At 34.3% G+C, this 17,298-nt stretch overlaps 2 protein-coding genes across 2 annotated transcripts; both read right to left on the minus strand.

Annotated features, from left to right (window-relative positions):
- On the minus strand, positions 1,041–8,832 carry LOC109350484 (DNA-directed RNA polymerase IV subunit 1-like). Its single transcript, XM_019591715.1, has 8 exons — positions 6,641–8,832; positions 5,352–5,527; positions 4,440–4,699; positions 4,166–4,339; positions 3,928–4,062; positions 3,459–3,709; positions 2,351–2,474; positions 1,041–1,423 (listed from the first exon to the last, which is right to left on the minus strand). Exons 1-8 carry the CDS (start codon positions 8,830–8,832, stop codon positions 1,259–1,261), a joined length of 3,477 nt encoding a protein of 1,158 aa, XP_019447260.1. The 3' UTR covers positions 1,041–1,258.
- Positions 11,562–16,878, minus strand: LOC109350136 (DNA-directed RNA polymerase IV subunit 1-like). The gene is made up of 8 exons (XM_019591284.1): positions 16,795–16,878; positions 16,460–16,580; positions 16,233–16,357; positions 15,887–15,948; positions 15,573–15,795; positions 14,088–14,243; positions 13,878–13,973; positions 11,562–13,788 (listed from the first exon to the last, which is right to left on the minus strand). Exons 1-8 carry the CDS (start codon positions 16,876–16,878, stop codon positions 11,599–11,601), a joined length of 3,057 nt encoding a protein of 1,018 aa, XP_019446829.1. The 3' UTR covers positions 11,562–11,598.

Below are 17,298 nucleotides of genomic sequence, written 5' to 3' on the forward strand. Positions count from 1 at the left end.
TCCTCTGGTTGCATTCTTTCCATCACTGCTCTGCTCATGTCAGAGATGGGTCCAACTTAATTTCGAGAAGAATTGGAAGTTTTCATTGATTCATGTTTTTGTGCAGTAAATAGATTTGTTGACTTTCTTGTTAACAAGGTTCTACTATAAACTGATGACATTGTTCATTATTTTTATTAATATTATATTCTCCTACTAAATTCTCATGCTTAAAATCAAAATAATATGTCATTTATAAATTAATCATTAATAAAATATCAGTATATATGCTACGATTGGACACGCTAGCTGAAAACATGAATTGGATTCTAACCAACTTGATTAATACTACTATTTTTTTTTTATAGTTTTGCTACTATATCATTCTACAATTTCTCTTGGAAAAAAAGAGTTAAATATGCATATAATATTTTTGAAACAGTACAATGTTCAATATTTTTCTTTGTTTAATAATTATACGAATAAAGTTCCTTAAATTTTAGGTTGTTTTTATTTGTAATACTTTTCTGTTTAAAATGAAATTTTCATCAGACATATCAGATTTATATTTTAAATAATAATAAAAATAATATTGTGAATTATTGCAGAGATAATAAATCCAAATGAAGGAAACAATAAAACAAAATCAATAACAAAAAAACCACCTCGGGAAAAAGAAGTATCCACTATAATCAATCAATTATAGTATGGGTAGCAATACTAAAGACTAAATTTATTTTGTGTGAGTAACATTTGTCGGAAAAGACAATCATATATTTTAAAAGAAATTAACTCTTTATCTATAGGATAAGAAGATACTATTGGTAGTACATAAAAAATCAGTTATATATAACATATAAAAAGAGAGTTTATTTCAGGAAATAAATTTTCTGTTTTGCAATAATTTGTAAATTGATTAGCTAATTACAAACTCAAAATTTGATAAGATTTCCACCCTATCAAATTAATTGATCCAGTTAATTGCAGTTATCAAAAATACAATTTTAGAAATTATTTTCATTCCAAATTCAAACGAAATGGATCAAAGAGCCTACAAAATCTATATTCACAAGAATAATTCTAAATCCTCCTAACCCATCCACCTAAAAATCTTTCTAATCACTAAATTGAGAAAACTTTGAATGCTTTGTATATTTTCAAGACAAATGTACGTTAGTACATTTACTTTCTCATTCAATACTTTACACCATCTAGTAAAAAAACGATTTTTAGGAGGATGTGTTAGGAAGATATAGAAAACTATATTCACAAACATGCATTAAGCATTTTCTAACCATTTTTTCTTCCTGGTCTTTGCCTTTTGTGGGTGAACAATTTCAAGAGCACCAATGATGCACTTACGATATGAAAAATCTTCAGAAGTGCCATCACTCCGTACTATAAAGAAGCAATGTGTATCCTTATACTTAGGGTGCCATCCAACCTGTGTATAAAAAGAAAAAAAGTGCATTTGAGTTTGGTAATTTATTAATAAGAATTTATCCAATCAATCCATGTGGGTGAGTAGTAAAAATCTTTACATGGGTAACAGAAAAATTGGCACATGCATGCATCTCTTTCTCAATCTTAATACTATGAGAGGTGCATATTTACATTGAAATGTATAATAGATTATCTGTACTATACAAAATGTAGATAAAGCAATCACAGAATTCTATCGTGACAAAGCCATTTAAGGTTGTTGGTTTAGTGACCATGAGGTCGCATGTTAAAATACTGGAAATAGTCTTTTCACTTGTAGGTAAAGCTGTATAAATTTATCCTCCCCGGACCCGACAAACTAGGAAAAAACCTATGATTGTACAACCTAGCACTAGGGGAGTTGGGAATGGGGTTCAAAACATTGACTAACTCCATGGTCCTTCATCCTTCATGAAGTACAATGTAGAGATGTTTGCTAAGTGTAACAGACAAAATCAAAAATAACATTTCCCAATAAAAATGTTCAAACTTTAAACACATGACATTTTTCTTAAGGATCAATGATACACTGCCAGAAAACTTTTTGTTTGGTTTGGTTCATCTTATCATTATCCATTACTATATGTTCTCGTCAATAACTATAACATGACACATTGTTTTCATTCTACTTGTATTTAAAGTTTTGTAAAGAAAATGGTGGAAACAAAATGTATATAATTATTAAAGAAACATATTTACTGAAAACGAAATCAGACAACAAGTAAACAACTAATCAACCCCTGATATCTACTTTCAGTTTATATAGCAAGTAAAACTTGAGCAAAAGCAAACTAGTGAACAAGTTTATTTACTTAAGTTCTACACTCATTAGCATGAAGAAAAAACATTTTGACCAAACATATCCAAACCTTTACATGCTAACACATACCTTTATGTATTGTGGTCCAATGCCAATCTTCTCATTTCTATTAGGATGAAAATGCAAAAGCATCAACATTGTTGACTTATCTCTCTCACCTAGTTGCTGCTGATCTGTAGAATTAGTAGAATACCTACATAGAAAACAGCAAGAGTTAACAATATTATCTAAACCATAGACTCCATTCATGTAAGGGAACATAGACAAACATACACAAGAACCTCTTCAGGTAACATATCCGTTGACCTAATAGCAAAACAGAAGAATGAACAGACTCAAATGGGATCAGAAGGCAATTATTATTCAATATTAATAGACAGTTACTTAAAATCCATGATAAGATTAACATTTGGCTTAAATATATATTTAGTCCAGGAACAGAGGATTGTTTTGTTTTTAGTCATTGGGAAAAAATGAAAATTGTATTGAGTCCAGACAATCTAGTTTATTTTGATTTACTTCTCAACATGCCCCCTCCACATAAGTCTGCCAGATTAAGCGGACGATGGATTACCTTTTGACCTTGACAAAAGGGTAACTTTTGGCCCATGACAATCAAGGAGAAGTTGGGCTCTGCCTCTGATACAATGTTAAAGTTTCATCTCAAAACCAAACAACAATGAAAGGAGTAGTCTAAAAGATATTTAAACCACACCTAGTAGTAATAACTCAACTGTTTTGGCGGTCATACTTGGTACAAACACAGGAAGTAGTTAAATAAAACCTTTCCATCAGAACAGGTAGAATTTCAAAAACCACCTATAAGGCAAGTAATGCATGGAACAGCATGAACATATTGTACTCAAAGGAACAACTACTTCCAGAATATTGTAAAGCATGACCATAAGAAAACATGATTCAGTGATTATGCAGCAGAAAATATTTGAGTGGAAACACCTAACTGCAAGAAACGATCATGCATGGCTGGAACAATAAAACACTGAATCTGTAAACTGTTAATTGTTCAATTTAATATAATGCACGCTATAGCTATTTTAACTGTCGGTACATATTCTATGCAGTGCTTAAGAACTGAGACATTATTTGCTGCTACTAGATAGTAAATACACAATAAAATACATAGGAGCAAGACAAAGATATACATGGATTATCTTACTTTTTCAATATGCACTTTGATCTAAAAAGCAGCTTCCGAATATCATTAACAGTAACGGAATTCCGTATCAGGCTTTCCAAAGTCTTGCTCCACTTCAAGGCATAACCACCATTTTTATGCCTAAATTCAGAACTACATTTGTCCGATAAATTGTTTTGAACGGCGGTAGGGGCATTGATATTTTCATTCAGCTTGCCAGAACTGGCTTCTAGAAAGTTATACACATCTACAGGAATAGCAAGTTCTTGTCCCTGACAAAATTAATAAAACAAATGTCAGACTACTGACCAAAATCGCATTACACATGCTCAAATCTCGATATCTTATTAGCATTTCCTTTCCCAATCCTAACATCGGAAAAAAATTCAGAACTGCCTTGTACATTCATGGGTACTACTTTGAACTCATGATCCAATAAGTTCTGATTTGAAGCTAGAAATTTAATAGATAAGAAAACCATTAACTTCACCTCCAAAAATATTATATCGAACTGTCCAGTTGAACCCATGGTAGGGCTTTTTCCCCAAGCGAGTGCATCTAGGCTTCCCTGGAGATGATCCACAACTCCAGACTTAGCAGCTTTTATAAAGCAACGACCAGGATTCTGCAAGATTCCACACATAACTTATGTTAGATATTGTAATCTTCTTACGTGATAAATCATAAGCATTTGACATGAATCATAATGTGAAGGAAAACAAACTAACAGAAAAACATGATTCCACGAAAGGTGATGAAACACACGCATGTTGTCTTTGCAGGGCCATTCCTTTAGCATTCAATCCCACAAACTCACCACTTGCCGAAAGACTATTGGCAACAAGAAGCAGATGCTTAGGAAGGACTGCCTTGCCAGTATCGGATATTGCAGATGCTAAACTCTGTATTTAAAATCATATGCTGGTAAGATAGTTGAACATTGCCATATATTTCAATTGTAACAAAACAAAGAAGGGGTGAAGCTTATTAAATTATACACACATGAAGAAAATATTCCCGCCCTGCATCTATTCCATAGACTGAACAAATATGGTGAATGCTATCTGGATGACTGTGCGTCCAGTCAATCATATCCATTATCTGGAAACAGTGATTTATTAGTGCGCCCCACGATCTTCCACTGCCAGAGTCACCAGATATACTAACCCTCAAGTACAGTTCACCGGGGGAACCATTATTAGATCTTGATACCTTTGACTGATTATTCCAAAGAATATCAACCTTCTTGATCTCCATAAATCCTAAAGAACATTCCAGGAATTCATGATGATAACTGCAAATATGTATTTTACTGTAAAAGCAATGTATGTTGTATGCCAGATGTAGTCAAAATATTGATAATTTATGGTTGAATTGAGGCCTCATTTTCAAATTGTATGACTTAATCAAAATAGAAAACACTAAAAATTGAAATACAGAAATAATTCCACATTGAGCACTTTTCTGAGTGTAAGATAACCACAATCCTTGCTTTTTTTTCTGTAGAGCAAATACCCCCAGTTTTTTCCTGGAATTTAAACTGATAATAACCTTTCTTTATCAATTTTCAAAGACTTAAACAAACTAATACTAGTTCCTGAATACTACAGCTTAATCTAACTTCATATATACTTATATGAAAATCAGACAAGTTGGAGAAAAAGCCTATATATAGCATGAAAGCAAAAGAATTCAAAATTAAGGCAATTGCAAAATGAACCAATAATTCAAAGTTTCTGCTTTAAAAGTCATATAGTTTCCGACAAGCTAACCAATTCAAAACAAAGCATATACAGATTCCAGCCACATATCAAGGCAATTTCTAAAATGCTAATATGCGATTCACCATAAAAAAAGCCAGTGGCATCTCTAAAGACATAATCAGTGATGATTCAAGTGGATACTAATACCAACCTTTTATAGCTGCTCCTAGAAGGAAAGGTATCAACAAGTCCCAAACAGAATCCAGTTGTATAGTATTCATCGAGTTTTCCACAATTTCAACCTTGACACAATCTTCACTCTCCTTATCTTTTTCAATACAAGAATCTTCACCATCTGTAGCATTGTAAGCTGCAGAACACTTCCTGCCATTTCATTATCCAAGTCATTAGGGATGGTAAAGATCGAAACAATAATTAAAATTGGTCCGGAAAAAGTTAAGAGATAATAAAAGCTGCATACATTATATTGTTTGTAATCATTACCATCTGGTGTCCTTTACTTTCTTCAGTAGGTAATGAGACATGGCAACACACCAAAAAACACATAAAATACTATTCATTATTCCTATTCTTGAGAGTGACTATGCCCACCATTTACAGATTGTACCAAAAGCAAATTTAATCAGCTACTATAATAATAACAGCTCTGCCACTATTCTAAGGCATATATAAAAGGGTGCCTTCAAAAAGTTTCGCAGAGTGTTTTCAAAACTGGTTCACCACCAGAATAGAAGTATATTTTGATCACTCTTGAAACTTATTGATTAAAACTGAAACTCAGTTATTCAAAATAGAAGTAGAGTTGCCATGTGATGTGATTAATAACTGTGACCGGGGGCATTTTAAAATATCTCTCTACAGGTCTTCTTATAAGTGGAACATTCAGTATATACTTGCATGATACTTTGTAACTTTTAGAGTATCTTCTATTTTTCTTCCTTCACTTCTCGTCTTCAACATCTGTTCTGTCTTTCTATTATTTGTATAGTTCTCTTAAAAAATGTACCATCTTGTATTAAAGGATTTGGGAGATTTACGATAAAGTAGTTAAAGAAACAGAGCTTGACAAAGAGAAAACATGTAAAATGCAAATCATAGCATCTTGACATAATTTTTTAGCGGGTATAGAGCAACAAATAACATAGTAAATTAACAGGAACAACATGCCTCCAAGTAATTTATTGCCTATCTGGACCCATATCCTCCAATGAAGACAATCAAATTGAATATAGGAATTCTCGGTTTCAGTCTAGAAATCAAATTGATAAAGATGAAGAAATCAGTGTGAAAAAACTAGTCTTCTCAACCGGTGTTTCTCTCGTGTGTAGTGTGAATTTGAAGAGAGTCTACAGTAGGCACGAATAATGTCAAGCATCAATACTTGTTGGATAAATCAATGAAAAGGAAAGCCTTAATGAAAAGTGGATATTTCCAGAATTAACAACTTATGTCTAATGGACTGCAACAGAAGAAACTTACTTGCATGATATTTTCAAACTGGGCAAACTAACTTTTCGTTCTTTTCTCACTGAGTCACATCGTTGGTAGAGGGTGTTCACAATTGAATGCAATTTTAATTTTCTTCTCATTACAATTTCTTTGTGCAAATGAAAATGGCAAATCCAAGGACTATATTTTGCTTGACGATTAGAGTTTGGGGTATATGTTATCATCACAGTAGAAACAATATCTGAGAACAACATTCTCTCCAAGTAATCCTTAATTTCTAATGCTGCATACTCAAACCCATATATGTGTTTACCAAGCTTTTCAGACAAATATAAAGACATAGTCTGGTCACCACTTTTCTTGCTACCGCACTCAAGAACATTTTTTAAACTCAACAATGGCGATGTCTCAAGTAGACTAATAGGTTGATCCAAAGCACTGTATGCAGCTTCAGAAATTGCACAAGCTGAAAGTGCTCCAACTGGTTCACCACCTATAGTGCACTCTTGGTAAAAACTATCAGAAGATGAGTCCCCATCAGGATCATAAGAGAATTGAATAAGTTGATTACCATATAAATTCCTCACTGTTCCATCATATGCATAGTACAAATCGCGCATGAAGAACATTAATCTTCGTGTCAAAGTTCCAGGGAGATCTGCATTGCCACTAAAAGAACTGTCACGATTTGTCACAGAATGAACAAAACATTCAAGTGGATTCAACCCAGTCAAGAAAGAGCTTTCAATCACAGCATAGGGAACGTAAGACTGAACAGAATCAGGACAAACACATTTTTGACTATTCCAACCATCACATGAGAGTTGATAAGGAATTTTGTATGACAAGCGAACCAGGGAGTGTTGTAGGCCAAGACACATGGCGTGTTGTACTAATTTTAGTAAGTTACCCTTGCTTCCAGCCTTAAACATACAAAGCAAAGTATTGGACTTACATGCATGGTTGCAGGCTAAACTTTGAATATCCCGAAAAACTCTTCTAAAAGCATGAACAGAAGCTTGACTGAGAGCAGAGGATACTTGCCTTTCATAATTAAGATGCTCCGCTTCTATGGTCATATCAATTTCACCATCTTCACAAACTCCTGACAGAAAATTACAATTATAATCCACTAGTAACTGTTTGAAAGTACATGCTTCTTCTGCTTCTCTCAAGGCCCAGGAGATTTCTTCTGTCATATTTTTTCGTTCATGAGCATTCGAAGATAGGTACAAATCTGAGAGTGAGACGCTAAATCCTATCATAGACAACCACTCACATAGAGATTTCTGCACACCATACAAGAAGTGTAGCGATTTCCCCTGAAAGTGGTGCACAATTCTCTGGGCAATGTTATAACCAGAGTCACATAACCAATCATCGACAGAATTAGAAGGCAATAGCATGCTGAATAATTGCTTGCCACTCCAATCTGAGGTTTCGCTCGAACAAGATTTTTCAATAGCAGGCAGTGTCAAATTATGAGGGGAAAGCATTTGGAGCTGCTGTAATTGGTAAGTATTCAAGAGAACTACGTCTTCCATCAACAAATAAGAAGCAGTTAAACTATCCTGAGAAAGTGAAAGCAAGTTCCTTCCACTTTGCCCATTAATCAATTGCTTATCTAAAGCAACTAGCTCTTTGAGCTCTACTGTTGCATCAACTGATTGCGGAATATATCCGTGAAGGCAATCACCATCAAAATCCCCACACAGTGGTGAACAAACGAGTGGGTTAATAGATACAACCGAAGATATAGGAAGGGCCCTAACGGAAAGCGCAATCAGAGAATGTTGATGTATGGAAGGAGGCCGATTTATCAACACTATATCCCCATCATCAAGTGGCCTATAGAATATGTCTCCTATCTTGAGATGTTCCTTTTTATGCAGTAGGACTGGAGAACCCTTTCTGCAGACCTTTATATGACCCTTTACTAATAAGAGCAGCTCACAATAATAAAACAACTTCTCCTTATTCTGCATGTTCACATGCTCAGGAACCTGCAACCTTTCTGCAATTTGAAAAGGTATGCCAATTTCACTAAGCTCAAGATCTGGATCACCGACAACCACTGCACGAAATGAGTGATCATTGCGTTTTGCAAGAACCACATCCTTCATCCATTTCAAACCGGAAGAATTACAAACATTTTCTGCATTCTTTCTTTTCTGGATATCAGCAAAACTATTACTTGGTGTTTGATCAGGATTTAGCTGCATTGTAATAGCAGAATCATAAGCATGAGGACCATTATGGAAAATTTTCCTAACACAATAGGTTTAAAAATAATGTAACAGCTTGCCTTAGAGATTCTGAGGCAATCCAAAACTCGGGAACTTAACTCATTAGCTGTTCCCCTGAAATCAACCAACTTCTTGCAAGCCCTGGTCCTCTCATCCTAAAACATTCAGCAATATAAAGTACCATATTAAACATATGAATTCAAGTAACCTTATATGATGCTATATTAAAACTAACCAATACAAGAAAAGAGAAAAAGATAGAAACTTACATAACTCAACCTATTTCGATAAGACAGTGTATGCATGACTTCTGTCACACGTTGAGAATTAGGTGTCACCAGTAAGCTATTGAGTCCAAGCAAATCCAATCGCCTAACAAATTTTTCAATGAAATTTGGATCAACATCACTCAACAAATGATAAACCTGAAAATCAAAAGGAAAGTGTTTTAAATATTAAAAAACATAGCGCTTTCAAAGAAGCTTGACCTCTTGATGGAAATGATTAAAAAGTTGAAAAACCATATTAAACTTGGGGACTTTGAAAGAGGGGGGTATATCACCAGACCTTGTTTTCCAGTACTTCCAACAGTCATTATAAAGCACTTTATAATGAAGAATCTCAATAAAGTTATTAATGAAAACCAAATAACACCAATTCTTTAGCCTGAATCCTGACATTTGTGTCAATTATGCATGCATCTGTTTGCAATGAAACCTTGTTAAAAATCAGGTATATTGTTGTAGCTTTCCTGTCCTCATCATTGCCAAGTTTTGGGCGCAGAAAATTGTACAAATTTCTTTGGCCTTTTTGTAATTTGTATATTCATGATGATAACTGCAAATATGTATTTTACTGTAAAAGCAATGTATGTTGTATGCCAGATGTAGTCAAAATATTGATAATTTATGGTTGAATTGAGGCCTCATTTTCAAATTGTATGACTTAATCAAAATAGAAAACACTAAAAATTGAAATACAGAAATAATTCCACATTGAGCACTTTTCTGAGTGTAAGATAACCACAATCCTTGCTTTTTTTTCTGTAGAGCAAATACCCCCAGTTTTTTCCTGGAATTTAAACTGATAATAACCTTTCTTTATCAATTTTCAAAGACTTAAACAAACTAATACTAGTTCCTGAATACTACAGCTTAATCTAACTTCATATATACTTATATGAAAATCAGACAAGTTGGAGAAAAAGCCTATATATAGCATGAAAGCAAAAGAATTCAAAATTAAGGCAATTGCAAAATGAACCAATAATTCAAAGTTTCTGCTTTAAAAGTCATATAGTTTCCGACAAGCTAACCAATTCAAAACAAAGCATATACAGATTCCAGCCACATATCAAGGCAATTTCTAAAATGCTAATATGCGATTCACCATAAAAAAAGCCAGTGGCATCTCTAAAGACATAATCAGTGATGATTCAAGTGGATACTAATACCAACCTTTTATAGCTGCTCCTAGAAGGAAAGGTATCAACAAGTCCCAAACAGAATCCAGTTGTATAGTATTCATCGAGTTTTCCACAATTTCAACCTTGACACAATCTTCACTCTCCTTATCTTTTTCAATACAAGAATCTTCACCATCTGTAGCATTGTAAGCTGCAGAACACTTCCTGCCATTTCATTATCCAAGTCATTAGGGATGGTAAAGATCGAAACAATAATTAAAATTGGTCCGGAAAAAGTTAAGAGATAATAAAAGCTGCATACATTATATTGTTTGTAATCATTACCATCTGGTGTCCTTTACTTTCTTCAGTAGGTAATGAGACATGGCAACACACCAAAAAACACATAAAATACTATTCATTATTCCTATTCTTGAGAGTGACTATGCCCACCATTTACAGATTGTACCAAAAGCAAATTTAATCAGCTACTATAATAATAACAGCTCTGCCACTATTCTAAGGCATATATAAAAGGGTGCCTTCAAAAAGTTTCGCAGAGTGTTTTCAAAACTGGTTCACCACCAGAATAGAAGTATATTTTGATCACTCTTGAAACTTATTGATTAAAACTGAAACTCAGTTATTCAAAATAGAAGTAGAGTTGCCATGTGATGTGATTAATAACTGTGACCGGGGGCATTTTAAAATATCTCTCTACAGGTCTTCTTATAAGTGGAACATTCAGTATATACTTGCATGATACTTTGTAACTTTTAGAGTATCTTCTATTTTTCTTCCTTCACTTCTCGTCTTCAACATCTGTTCTGTCTTTCTATTATTTGTATAGTTCTCTTAAAAAATGTACCATCTTGTATTAAAGGATTTGGGAGATTTACGATAAAGTAGTTAAAGAAACAGAGCTTGACAAAGAGAAAACATGTAAAATGCAAATCATAGCATCTTGACATAATTTTTTAGCGGGTATAGAGCAACAAATAACATAGTAAATTAACAGGAACAACATGCCTCCAAGTAATTTATTGCCTATCTGGACCCATATCCTCCAATGAAGACAATCAAATTGAATATAGGAATTCTCGGTTTCAGTCTAGAAATCAAATTGATAAAGATGAAGAAATCAGTGTGAAAAAACTAGTCTTCTCAACCGGTGTTTCTCTCGTGTGTAGTGTGAATTTGAAGAGAGTCTACAGTAGGCACGAATAATGTCAAGCATCAATACTTGTTGGATAAATCAATGAAAAGGAAAGCCTTAATGAAAAGTGGATATTTCCAGAATTAACAACTTATGTCTAATGGACTGCAACAGAAGAAACTTACTTGCATGATATTTTCAAACTGGGCAAACTAACTTTTCGTTCTTTTCTCACTGAGTCACATCGTTGGTAGAGGGTGTTCACAATTGAATGCAATTTTAATTTTCTTCTCATTACAATTTCTTTGTGCAAATGAAAATGGCAAATCCAAGGACTATATTTTGCTTGACGATTAGAGTTTGGGGTATATGTTATCATCACAGTAGAAACAATATCTGAGAACAACATTCTCTCCAAGTAATCCTTAATTTCTAATGCTGCATACTCAAACCCATATATGTGTTTACCAAGCTTTTCAGACAAATATAAAGACATAGTCTGGTCACCACTTTTCTTGCTACCGCACTCAAGAACATTTTTTAAACTCAACAATGGCGATGTCTCAAGTAGACTAATAGGTTGATCCAAAGCACTGTATGCAGCTTCAGAAATTGCACAAGCTGAAAGTGCTCCAACTGGTTCACCACCTATAGTGCACTCTTGGTAAAAACTATCAGAAGATGAGTCCCCATCAGGATCATAAGAGAATTGAATAAGTTGATTACCATATAAATTCCTCACTGTTCCATCATATGCATAGTACAAATCGCGCATGAAGAACATTAATCTTCGTGTCAAAGTTCCAGGGAGATCTGCATTGCCACTAAAAGAACTGTCACGATTTGTCACAGAATGAACAAAACATTCAAGTGGATTCAACCCAGTCAAGAAAGAGCTTTCAATCACAGCATAGGGAACGTAAGACTGAACAGAATCAGGACAAACACATTTTTGACTATTCCAACCATCACATGAGAGTTGATAAGGAATTTTGTATGACAAGCGAACCAGGGAGTGTTGTAGGCCAAGACACATGGCGTGTTGTACTAATTTTAGTAAGTTACCCTTGCTTCCAGCCTTAAACATACAAAGCAAAGTATTGGACTTACATGCATGGTTGCAGGCTAAACTTTGAATATCCCGAAAAACTCTTCTAAAAGCATGAACAGAAGCTTGACTGAGAGCAGAGGATACTTGCCTTTCATAATTAAGATGCTCCGCTTCTATGGTCATATCAATTTCACCATCTTCACAAACTCCTGACAGAAAATTACAATTATAATCCACTAGTAACTGTTTGAAAGTACATGCTTCTTCTGCTTCTCTCAAGGCCCAGGAGATTTCTTCTGTCATATTTTTTCGTTCATGAGCATTCGAAGATAGGTACAAATCTGAGAGTGAGACGCTAAATCCTATCATAGACAACCACTCACATAGAGATTTCTGCACACCATACAAGAAGTGTAGCGATTTCCCCTGAAAGTGGTGCACAATTCTCTGGGCAATGTTATAACCAGAGTCACATAACCAATCATCGACAGAATTAGAAGGCAATAGCATGCTGAATAATTGCTTGCCACTCCAATCTGAGGTTTCGCTCGAACAAGATTTTTCAATAGCAGGCAGTGTCAAATTATGAGGGGAAAGCATTTGGAGCTGCTGTAATTGGTAAGTATTCAAGAGAACTACGTCTTCCATCAACAAATAAGAAGCAGTTAAACTATCCTGAGAAAGTGAAAGCAAGTTCCTTCCACTTTGCCCATTAATCAATTGCTTATCTAAAGCAACTAGCTCTTTGAGCTCTACTGTTGCATCAACTGATTGCGGAATATATCCGTGAAGGCAATCACCATCAAAATCCCCACACAGTGGTGAACAAACGAGTGGGTTAATAGATACAACCGAAGATATAGGAAGGGCCCTAACGGAAAGCGCAATCAGAGAATGTTGATGTATGGAAGGAGGCCGATTTATCAACACTATATCCCCATCATCAAGTGGCCTATAGAATATGTCTCCTATCTTGAGATGTTCCTTTTTATGCAGTAGGACTGGAGAACCCTTTCTGCAGACCTTTATATGACCCTTTACTAATAAGAGCAGCTCACAATAATAAAACAACTTCTCCTTATTCTGCATGTTCACATGCTCAGGAACCTGCAACCTTTCTGCAATTTGAAAAGGTATGCCAATTTCACTAAGCTCAAGATCTGGATCACCGACAACCACTGCACGAAATGAGTGATCATTGCGTTTTGCAAGAACCACATCCTTCATCCATTTCAAACCGGAAGAATTACAAACATTTTCTGCATTCTTTCTTTTCTGGATATCAGCAAAACTATTACTTGGTGTTTGATCAGGATTTAGCTGCATTGTAATAGCAGAATCATAAGCATGAGGACCATTATGGAAAATTTTCCTAACACAATAGGTTTAAAAATAATGTAACAGCTTGCCTTAGAGATTCTGAGGCAATCCAAAACTCGGGAACTTAACTCATTAGCTGTTCCCCTGAAATCAACCAACTTCTTGCAAGCCCTGGTCCTCTCATCCTAAAACATTCAGCAATATAAAGTACCATATTAAACATATGAATTCAAGTAACCTTATATGATGCTATATTAAAACTAACCAATACAAGAAAAGAGAAAAAGATAGAAACTTACATAACTCAACCTATTTCGATAAGACAGTGTATGCATGACTTCTGTCACACGTTGAGAATTAGGTGTCACCAGTAAGCTATTGAGTCCAAGCAAATCCAATCGCCTAACAAATTTTTCAATGAAATTTGGATCAACATCACTCAACAAATGATAAACCTGAAAATCAAAAGGAAAGTGTTTTAAATATTAAAAAACATAGCGCTTTCAAAGAAGCTTGACCTCTTGATGGAAATGATTAAAAAGTTGAAAAACCATATTAAACTTGGGGACTTTGAAAGAGGGGGGTATATCACCAGACCTTGTTTTCCAGTACTTCCAACAGTCATTATAAAGCACTTTATAATGAAGAATCTCAATAAAGTTATTAATGAAAACCAAATAACACCAATTCTTTAGCCTGAATCCTGACATTTGTGTCAATTATGCATGCATCTGTTTGCAATGAAACCTTGTTAAAAATCAGGTATATTGTTGTAGCTTTCCTGTCCTCATCATTGCCAAGTTTTGGGCGCAGAAAATTGTACAAATTTCTTTGGCCTTTTTGTAATTTGTATATTGTTAGAATACCATATAATATATATATATATATATATATATATATATATATTGATATATATATATATATGTATATACATCATAAACATTGTGCATACATATGAAAAAATAAATTTGGATCTATTAGGAGTAATCATAGGATTCATTTTTTTATTTGATTAGGATTGTATGTCCTTCTAACTAATATTGCTCCTATTATATATTGAACCACACATCAAGATAGACAATTCAGTCCTAATTTGCCCATTCTCAAGTTGGTATAAGAGCTTACCCTAATGTTATGCCACCTAAGTCCTAAAAGATTTATGCTCCAGATGGGTGTGAGGGGATACTTTAAGTGTTATGTCCCACATTGGTTGATATAAGAGTAACTAACCATTCATAACGACTAGGGCAATCCTCCCCCCATGATCTAGCTTATTGAGTGGAGTTATGCCTAGATACTCTCTTAAAATATATGCTAAATAGTGGTTATTCAGAACAGTACAAGTCTTGAATCGAAATATTAAGAAAAAAGTTGAGTAAATTAAAAATACTGGAAAATTAAGCATGCTGGGAAAGTTGGAAAATAAAGGGACTATCATATCCTTTTCTCCTGCTTAGGAGTTTCTATCCAAGGCCACTATGACATATTTTTTCATGGTAAAAGGTTGCCATGATATGTTGTCTATAACATATTAACATTAACTTACACAGCAATAGCAAGCCTAAACACTACTTCAGAAAAGGCCAAAGTGCAATTTTGGGATCTCAAATTCATAAACAATGATTATCTCCATTATTTGCTCATATGTGAGTAAGCAACATTATCCAAAACAGGATTAATGTGCATATCGGTAACCTTCTCGTCAAGGTTGAACATTATGCACAGTAATATTATGCAGCACAAAATTACAAAATTGAAACAAGTACATAAAAAGGCAATGCTACCTGAAGAGGTGATAAAACCCTTCGATTTAATTTCCTACAGCTTTCATCTTCTTCAGCATCTTTTGGAACAAAATCCCAATAATCAGCTAGAAGCTCTCGACCCGAAGTTCCCTTCTTCTTTGGAACCTTGTCATTTATTTCAACAATAATCGCATTTCCTCGGAAGGCATCATTTGAGGAAGAGGAAACTTTGAATTTCATCGTTGGATACCCACCCATTGAACTCCTCTGTTTCATACACAGCATAGGACTCAAGAATGAAAAAGGAAAACAAAAATTTCGGAGGAGATGAATAAATGAAAGCGGAGCCACACCAACTTACAGCACAATATTTGCAACCGCTAGTCTTCTTAATTCTAGACATTGATTTTGCACCCTATAAAAAACAAATGAACCATCAAAATGAAGCAGGGAAGTAGTGAGTATGCAGATTCATACAAGCCAACCCAAACAACACTAATTCATTAACATGCACACAAATATAGTATAGAATGTTTTTGGTATTTGGTAGTGTAAAACTCATTACAATGATAGTAGATCAAAATCAAATCCGAATAACAACAATGATAATAATAATAATAACAATAGCAATGATAACAATAGTAATAAAAAAAGTAAACTAACTGTATTAGTATTTAGTAGTACCAGAAGGTAACTAACCTTGGTACATAATTCTCGTCGAATAGATTTACATCCCGGGCAAATTCTGTTCAATATTTCTGCAATCTCGGGTAAAAAGTATGGGTGGAAGATGCCAAAAGGAAATTTGATTACTCCAAAATGGCCTAAAATTGAACATTAGTCTTTTAGTATTTCTAATAGTAAATTCAAAATGATCAGAAGACAATCCTTTAAACACATATTGCATACAAAATGTCCATCCGCACCTTCACAAGAATTTACGTCTGTGGAACCACAGGTGGAGCACTCGGAAGATAAATTCGGTAGTCCTAGATCAGAAGAAGTGACTTGCCCAGGTGCATTGATCTCCAAAGCCGCTATCTTCTCCTGTATAGGTGAAGCCACACAATACTTGAACAATAAACTACGATAAAATCAGAATATATTTGTAATTTATGGTCCAATTTATAGAAAAGGTTTGCTTCATTTCAAAGGTTGAATACACTGCTATATTGCAAGTGTCCTTTGATGTAACTCTTCTACTATAGTAAGCAAAAGGTTAATAAAAAACTGATATTATAAGATTAATCATGTACTTTACTTTGTCTGCTGCAGTTAAAACATCGAAGTTTATCGCGATTATGACACTAGATGGCACTTTGAGAACACCATCATCATCATCCATTGAACTTGGTAAGCTTTCACTCAGCAGAGAAGTTCAAGAAACCTGTTCATTTACAAGATATTGATAGAAGGTAAATTAAGCTCAAAGAACAAGTGAGTACAATTATGCAAATGCAAACCCATTATCCATATAGTCTAACTCTAAACTATAAACATGTCCTTGTACATTTACTAGCTTAGAATACATGAGCATAAATTCACTCTTAATCAATGTATGCCAAGAATATATTTCAATACTCAACAACTGGGAAATCATTTGAAGAACTTGGAAATCAATGTATGAGCAATTACAGTGGATTTACCCCCGGCTCGCACAATAATAAAGGCTTAAGACTCTTTGTTCCTTCTGAAACATTTAAATTATGAAATTCATGTTTCCTTAACCTTATCTGAAAAGAGTTGATCTCCCATTGTTTCCCTG

The sequence above is a fragment of the Lupinus angustifolius genome, chromosome LG06 (assembly GCF_001865875.1).
Source record: "Lupinus angustifolius cultivar Tanjil chromosome LG06, LupAngTanjil_v1.0, whole genome shotgun sequence".
NCBI lineage: Eukaryota > Viridiplantae > Streptophyta > Magnoliopsida > Fabales > Fabaceae > Lupinus > Lupinus angustifolius.

Bases quoted from the DNA above. Each gene is read 5' to 3' on its own strand.
- LOC109350484 (XM_019591715.1), bottom strand. From the start codon at position 8,832: ATGCAGCTAAATCCTGATCAAACACCAAGTAATAGTTTTGCTGATATC. The intron at 4,700-5,351 runs GTTGGTATTAGT...AATGTTCTTTAG, and splicing joins TCTAGGAGCAGCTATAAAAG to GATTTATGGAGATCAAGAAG. The intron at 1,424-2,350 runs GTATGTGTTAGC...TTTTATACACAG, and splicing joins TTGGACCACAATACATAAAG to GTTGGATGGCACCCTAAGTA.
- LOC109350136 (XM_019591284.1), bottom strand. From the start codon at position 16,878: ATGGATGATGATGATGGTGTTCTCAAAGTGCCATCTAGTGTCATAATC. The intron at 15,949-16,232 runs GTTAGTTACCTT...TGTTTTTTATAG, and splicing joins GACGAGAATTATGTACCAAG to GGTGCAAAATCAATGTCTAG. The intron at 13,789-13,877 runs GCAAGCTGTTAC...ATTACAATGCAG, and splicing joins ATTGCCTCAGAATCTCTAAG to CTAAATCCTGATCAAACACC.